Here is a 7,934-nt window from a genome sequence, read left to right on the forward strand (position 1 = left end):
TCCAACTCCTGACATCTGTGATTCTGTGAAAATAATAATTTTTTTAAAAGCTTGAAGTAAGGAATTGGTTCATTGGTTGGTTGGCTGATAAAAGGTTTTCTCAAGAGGATTACTATGGCTTTTTATATCAAATACACAGAAAATGGTGCTTATCTCCGAGCTGCAGGGTCAGACAGACATCAGTGTAAGATCCTGCTGTAAAAATAAGATAGGAAATATCTTATAAAAGTTGTAATTATTTTCTCTGCGCTCACTTTCACTGAGGAAATGAGGTTGTTCGCTGTTAGTGCTTCCCAGGGCTGTGGCCTGTCCCTCACCATACACAAATACAGCTGGGGCTGTTCCTTAGAAGCGAAGGCACAACCTCAAGGAGGTGGGAGAAATTGAGGAAACGATGCTTCCCTCCCTGCCCAGGCTCTTCTGCAATTCAGCATCTCGGTTTCCAACCCAAACCGTGTTGGCTGTGGCTGGATATGACAGAAAATCCCCATCCCGAGCAGGAGGAGGGAAATTTCGGACCCTGCATCCAAGCTTTCCTCGTGCGAGTGAGACCTGGCAGCCGCACAACTCGGGCTGGAAGCGGTGCCTTGGCAGCTCCTACCCTCAGTAAATTACCAGCTCTGTGGAAAGCAGGGAATAACGAGGAGTTACGAGGTAAGAGCGAGGGTGTCTGCTCTAATTGCTTTTTTTTCTGTGTGTGTTGGACAGGAGTGGGACTGCACGAGCCCTTAACGCTTCTCCTGTGTAGAAGGAATCTCCTCTTTTCCTATTTAAGCGCGTAGCAGGAAAAGAAAACCAGGGATTTTACCAGGGTTATTATTCAGCCCTGCTGGTTCCTCAAATTATAAAATCTTGTGGGCGTTACCTTTGTTTTATAGAGACCTGAGTGCACTTGGCATTTTTAATAACCATCCAGCAAGTGTTTACTCAAGGCTTCCCTATTCACGCTTCACGAATGCAGAAGCAGCTTCTCATAAAACACCCGGTAATTTATTACAGAAGTCCTCCAGTAAGTGATAATTTAGTATTCAGGAATTCAAAGCACTGTATTAACAAATATACATCGCTCCAGAGATGCAAACTCTCTTGAGCCTGAACTGTACAAATACTAAGATGAAATCCTTAGCATTTCTTTTCCAACTCGGTGGTTTGGTCCCGTTTCTTCGCAGTCTGTTGAGGAGACGTGAGAAATTTGTAATGCAGATCGTTTAAACTCTTGAGCTGTTTGGGGAAAGCAGAATTATTTCCTTCAGCGTTTCACTCTGATGCCTTTGTACCTCTCCTGGTGCCTTTGCCAGCTGATGGTGGTCGCTGAAATCTGCCCTAACGCAGAAGTTTTGATGCTGTTGTCTGAATTTCGTGCTGTCTACGCAACTAAACACCAAGGAAACCGGTAACTCTGCCTTCCCCACGCCTGCATCACAAGATGGCACTGCAGGACAGCGTCCTCCCTGTCCTCATGGTAAAATCTGGTGGGCAGGAAAAAGGTCTGAAAAGAAAGAAAATCTGCAAGGAAATCTGCTGCAGTGGGGGCAGAAAGGAGCAGTGGGGTAACCCAAATGCAGGTGAGACCCAGCAACCTCATCTTAGACCCAAAAAAATCTCCTGATCTGGGGGTTCAGGGCATCGCTTTCCCCACCACAGCAGCAGCTTCACGGGGAAGCATTGCAGGAGCTCAGGGTGCTTTGAGGGAAACAGAATTAAAGTTCTGGGGAAACGGGGTCCGGCTCGGAGCACGGCAGCGCCTTTTCCCCATGCACAGTGGCTTTGTGCTGACTCACAGGTTGATGCTCCAGCAAGGGGAGCAGGAGGATACAGAGCACACACACGAGCTCTACCTGTGTGCCCTGTTCTCTTACATTCAACAACTGAATTCCACTCAAAAATGCTGTGAAATAAAACTGACCGAAAAAATCAACTCAAACTGACCGTTTGAGCCCGGTTTCTGTCCAGTGTCCTACATTTCAGTTGCCTCCTTCCTTTCTACCCCAGCAATCTGTGTTTCCTCTGCTTCATGCTAAGGAGGGCATCTTCCAGAGAGCAAGTGAGCCCTTGGGCTCTCTCCTTATCACTGGTGTGGGTTTATTAACAAATAAAAAGCAAATCCTGAGCTAGCTGAAAGCCTGCCAGGCGCCTTTTCTCCAGCCTGCATAGTAAATACAACTAGGATGGTGTTTGCACCCGATCACTATTCCTTTCTCTCCCTTTCCTGCTGTTATCTGTTATCCTTATTCTTTTTGCTATAGGTACGTCCCTGGGTTGAGGTCCTCTTCGTTCTCAGTAGATGCCACGCTCTCCAGAGAAGGCTCAGGGCACGCAGAAGCATCATCGACTTTAAATTTGGAGACAATCCTGGCTGTTTCCTGTGTGATCTCAAAACGTTTGAGCTGTTGTCTCCCTCCCAAGCGCTGCTTGAGTGCGTTTGTGTCGGTCACGCTGGTCCTGCTGCTCTCCTCCAGGACATCCTTCGTCGTGGAGCTGCTCTCGGTAAGGTTACCTCCTGCACCGGACTCGGTTGCCACGTTGGCTAACGTGGTAGTCCTCAAGGGCAAATTGGGAATGACTGGTTTTGGTTTTGCCGGTGTTCGGATGTATTTTACGGGTTGTCGGCTGAAATGGCATCTGGGCTGGGTCCCGAGGGCCGTGTCCGAATCACTGTCTGTCTTCTCCTGCACAGAGTCCTCCAGGTCCTCCAGCTCAGAGCCCACGCTCGTATTCATCTCTGAACAAGAAATTAAGACAATTATCTTAGCACAGCGAGGCAAGGTTACCACGACAAGCAATTTGGGCTGCTGACTTCTTTTTCCTGTTAGAAAGGACACCCAAATCCCTCCTGCGTTAACAGGCTCAAACACCTCCCTCCAACAGCTTCGTTGACCGGGAGCGATCGCAAGGTATGCATTTGAAAGAGGTACAAGACATGAATTTTATTTAAAAATTTATATTTCTTAAAGCTGCCTTGACTCAAAAGCTCGAAAGCTGAGGCAGCAGCAGGGAAAAGCCCTTCCCAAAGCCAGCAGAAAATGTGCTGGTGCTTTCATGCTTCATGTGGCTGCTCTGCAATAGGTTACCTGCAAAATCACTGAGCAGCCATGCCAGAAAGGGCCCAGCTCTGCTTTCTCTGCTGTGTAATGCAGAGGCAGGCAGGCAGGAGGTGTGAAAACCAGGAGACAGGGCATAAAACAACCTCTAACAGCATCAGGATCATTTACCTAGGGCATCTGTGCTTAACGGACTGTGGGCTCCCTCCAGAGTCAGCTCATGGATGGCTTCCCTGGTGTTATCAGAGACACAGTCCTCGTCTAAACCGTGCTTGCAGGAGAAATTCTGTTGGAAAAAGCCATCAGTGTTTATACAGGGCCCTCATTTGACACGAAGGTACTGTCAACTCCCAATTAGCCCAGATATTGTTAGAGGAGGCAACTGCTTGAGCTGAGAATGCCTTGATTTCTCTTAGATTGTCTGTAACCCATGAGGAAATAGGGAGGGAGCTTGGGGAAGGTCACAGGGCAGAAAATGATGGTTCAAGAGCTGCCAACTCCAGCATCGATGCTGGCAGACCCAAGCTGCCACAAAATTTGCCCCAGAAAGCAGCGTGTGCAGACGGATTCCCATGTCCTGTGGGATGCTGGAGCAGCCCATTTCAGAACCGAAAGGGAAATATCAGAAACCGAGCCATTAATTGGAGCACGGTAATTATGGCCAAATGTGAGGATGAGTGGAGGACAGGGGAGTGCCTGGGAGTTCTCACTGATGTGGGACTGGTGTGAGTTTGCACAGGGATCAGGTCAGGTTTATTAATGGCAAAATGAGAGTGCCCTTAGCAGCAGCTCCCCTTGTTAAAGGTTTGTGATGCTGTGGAATTCAGTCCCGCTGCAGAAGCAGGTAAAAATGGCTTTGAAAATGGCCAAAGGCCACAATTGTGTGGATCTCCAAGTGCTTTCTGTGAAGGTTTATTAATCCTGCAGGATTTCTGCACACAAGAAGTGAATGGTGTCTGCCCTGGTGATTTTATTTCAACTGCAATCATAATTTATTCTAATTTCTGCTTCCTCAGTGAGCTGGACCTGTAGAGGAAGCAGCGTTACCGTGTGCCAGACATGGGTATGGTCACTGCAGACACCAAGTCTTGCACCCAGCTGTGAAAAGGTAAAAACCCACCATGTCCCAGCCCAGGGATGCTAAACCCATTTGTGTTTTTGAAAGTGTGTGAAATATTGTGAGGAAAGAGCTTGGGAGGAACACAGAAGGCTCAGTAGTAGGGGTAGAAAAACAGGGTCTGTGGGCACTGCTCAGGGACCCAGCAGAGCCCAGTAGGGCTGTACTGGGGATGTACTGGGGATGTGCTGGGTCTCAAGTGCACGGAGCTGCTTCCAGATTTGTAGAGCTGTTGACAGCAGCATCTCCAGAAATCCAGCATGGAGAACACCACCGTTTTTCAGTACGGCTGGGATCTAAAACATACGGAGCAAAACCAGCAGCCAGATTGGTCTGGGAAGCTGCTGAGTGATCTGTGGCTTATGATTTATTGACTTTTCCTGGTTCTCCCACTCCATGTGCACAGGCTCTCTGCTCCTTCCTCCCAGAATAACCCTCTGATAGGAAGCAGTTTTATCCATGAAAAAAAGGTCTCTTTAATTGCTAGTCCACCTTCCTGCCTCTACAGTAGGGTCAGCAAGCCCAGCTCGGCGTCTGGGAGCTCTACCTCTAGACTTGTACTCGGGATTGTGTTTGGGCTCTGAGATCCTTCATCCTTTTCCATTGATGCTTCTGGCGAAGGATTCTCACATCCGAGGTTTAAGGATGAGGGCAGGTCATCCATCCCAAACACCTTTTCATAGTTCTGAATGAGAAACTCCACAATCTGAGCTTGATACCCAGAGTCAACGAGGCACGACATGGAGACATCACTCCCCGAGCCCGGCCGGATCAGGGTTGGCCCAAAAACTATGCCCAGGTTGTTTGGGGACATCTTGTTCTCTTCGTATTTCTCTGCCACCCTGGGGAAGGGAAACAGGACTGTTAGGGGCTTCTCAGCCCTCAACCCAAATGCACCAAAACCCAATTTCCTGGTAGAGAGAGACCTCCCCTCAGTCTTTTACAGAGCTCTGGTCCGTGCAGAAAAACTCCAGAGAAAAATCTCAGCAGCTGCCTGGATCTGTCTGGACGACGCAGCCCAAACGAGAGCGACTGCTTCTTGTGCCCTCCCCTCAGAGCTGGGCGAAAGGGGCTCGATTTGTGGTATTCCTTGACCTCTTGTTCCACATTTAACTACGAATTATCATCAGTGAGGACCTTCTGGCCCTTCTCTGTCATTAACACCACCTCCTAATTGCTACAAGATGCTCCTTTCCATTAATTAATGCTTTTTTTACCCTCCTCAACTGCCTGCTTGGCTCTAGCTCAGCTCTCTCCCAGGTCAAGGAAGCCCACACGCCGCTGCTCTGGCAGCGAGGTCTCAACAAGGACCTCCCGTGGTCAGACCTGACCCTAAACCAGCGCGCTCCTCACCTGTACAGGTGTGCGATAAGGTGCCGCAGAGTGTTGTAGTTGCTGCCAGGCAATTTGCTCAGCAGATCCTTCATGCTCTGGATGGCATCGGAAGAAAAGCTGGTGCAGTCCGACTTTTCATCCCCAGGTTTTTGCAAATCTTTGGCAAGGGCGATGACGTCGTCATAGAGCTGGGACAGCAGCACCGGCGCCGAAAGCTGCGGTGAGATGGGAGGAAAAGAGCGTTACTTCGTCCTGCTGGTCCTGAGGAACGTGGTCGGCCAAGATCTGCCCTCCCAGCAGAGGTCTGGTACTCACTTCTTTCAGGAAATGCTTCAGGACCCCTGTGATGTCGTGGGGGGAGTGTTCGGAGAGCTCCACCAGGCTCCGTCCATTCTCGAACGCCTGGCACAGCTTTTCCACCCGGGCTTTGGATCCGCTTATCCGATAGATCCCCTGCGTGGTTCAGAGGAGAGGTCAGGAGCTTTGGATGCAGAGAAGAGAAGACCAAAGCAAGAAAAACCGACCGCTCACCTGCACGCTGAGGGCGCGGGCTTCGATTTCCGAGGTGCATTTCACCACTACGAAGGGAACTTCTTCTGGGAAATCTCGAGGAACCTGCGTGAAGTCGATGCCAAAAAGAGGGACTCGGTTGGGCAGCTTCTTGTGGCCGCAGGTGATGAGCAGGTTCTCCAGACACTTCTTGTGGCAGGCCAGGCAGCACTGAAACAGCAGAACCGACCCCAGTTATGGCCCAGTTGTGGTCCAGCACTGCGGCAGTGGGTGAACTGGGAGGACTTCTCCTGTTCCCTCAACCACCAAGGTCCCACCAACCCCTAGAGGGTTGTTTTGGGCAAGCAGCACAGAATCACACACACACACAGAATCACTCGGTTGGAAAAGCCCTCTGAGATCATCGTGTCCACCCGCTCCCATCTACCCCCTAAACCATATCCCTAAGTACCTCATCTACCCGCTCCTTAAACACATCCAGGGATGGTGACTCCACCACCTCCCTGGGCAGCCTGTGCCAGCTTCTGACGACCCTCTCAGTAAAGAACTTCCTCCTTAGCTCTAACCTGAACCTCCCTTGGCACAGCTTGGTGCCGTTTCCCCTTGTTCTATCCCCATCACCTGGGAGAAGAGCCCAGCACCCACCTCTCTACAACCTCCCTTGAGGCAGTTGTAGGTGGTGATGAGGTCTCCCCTCAGCCTTCTCTTCTCCAGGCTAAAAGTAAGCCGGTGGCTTACTCAAGGACATCTCCAATGCCACCTTCCAGCCCTCACCTCCTCGCACTCGAAGCCGCTGACCATGAAGGTATCGCACTCCCTGCACTTGGACGGTCCCCGTAGTTTCCGGAGCCGGTGGGTCTGCGCTGCGCTGGAGAGGAGGATGTTCCTAAACTGCTGCTGGGATGTCCCGTTTTCTGCAGAAACAGCATTGAAGGATGAAAAGGGACTGAAATGTAAGCACCGTTTTCACCTCATGAGTCGAGTAAGTGTGCGGGCTCACCATTCTCAAAGGTTTGCAGGGAATCTCTCTCTTCAAAATCATCTGAGGAGGACATGGTGCCGGTGGATGGAGCTTTCAGCAATTTTCTGTCAGAGTTTCCTTGAGAAGAGAGAAAATACAAACAGCTGTTGTCATCTTCACGACGCGCAAAGTGGGTCAGCGTGGACTTTATTCCCGTTTTGGGTGATATTAGGCAAGAATTTTTGTGTCTCTCACCTGGGCTGGAATTGGGAGAGTCCAGGGACCGAGATTCACAGCTCCCACCGAGGCTTTCTGTGTCACTGCAGAGGGATTTGTTCACACCTGTGGAAAGTGGGTACGGTGAGAGACCATCCCAGGCGCCCTCGGGGTCCTTCGACACGGGCTTGGGGTCCAAACCAAGCTCCCAAAAAAAAATCCATCAGTACTCATCAATATTTCCTCCCAGTCTGAGCAAAGCCTTAAGCACTGCCCTCAGAATTTGAGAACCATTCCCACCTCTTTGGCCACCGATCCAAATTTAAACTGCGGTGACTCGAGAGAGAGAATTGGGTCATCTTTATTAAACTTGACGTACTCTGTTCACCGTTTGTGGAGAGCTGCTTTCTGGCCGTATCCTCTGGCGTGCTCACATCCTTTGCTGCAGAAGAGGGCCCGGTGTAATGCAAAGCCATCTTCTTTTTGTTGCTGGGAGGGGACCTGGGAAGAAATTGCGAGCGATTTTCCAGCAGTGAGGAATACTGGACAATATCACGTCGCGGAGATGCCTCATGAGACAAAGCATCTGCTCCGGGCAGGTGAAAGCTGAGTTTTCAAGGAGACTACAACAAATGCTTGCACAAAACTAGGAAAACAAATTTGTTTGATATCATTTCAGCTTTTCTATCTGCAGGGAAAACGTAGAAATCAGACAGCACCCTCAGCAGGAGGAAGCGAGCGCGTCTTTAGGATC

At 50.0% G+C, this 7,934-nt stretch overlaps 1 protein-coding gene across 1 annotated transcript; it reads right to left on the bottom strand.

Annotated features, from left to right (window-relative positions):
- Window positions 1-2,240: 2,240 nt before the first annotated feature.
- On the bottom strand, window positions 2,241-7,681 carry GMIP (GEM interacting protein; the record flags this gene model as incomplete). Its single annotated transcript, XM_010189428.1, has 10 exons — window positions 2,241-2,722; window positions 3,213-3,327; window positions 4,706-5,000; window positions 5,512-5,708; window positions 5,809-5,946; window positions 6,025-6,213; window positions 6,778-6,917; window positions 7,004-7,102; window positions 7,220-7,306; window positions 7,560-7,681. Coding segments are annotated over 10 exons (1,864 nt in total), but the record flags the coding sequence as incomplete, so codon positions are not given.
- Window positions 7,682-7,934: the final 253 nt, after the last annotated feature.

Source organism: Mesitornis unicolor, unplaced genomic scaffold (genome assembly GCF_000695765.1).
Source record: "Mesitornis unicolor isolate BGI_N332 unplaced genomic scaffold, ASM69576v1 scaffold51647, whole genome shotgun sequence".
Taxonomy (NCBI): Eukaryota; Metazoa; Chordata; class Aves; order Mesitornithiformes; family Mesitornithidae; genus Mesitornis; species Mesitornis unicolor.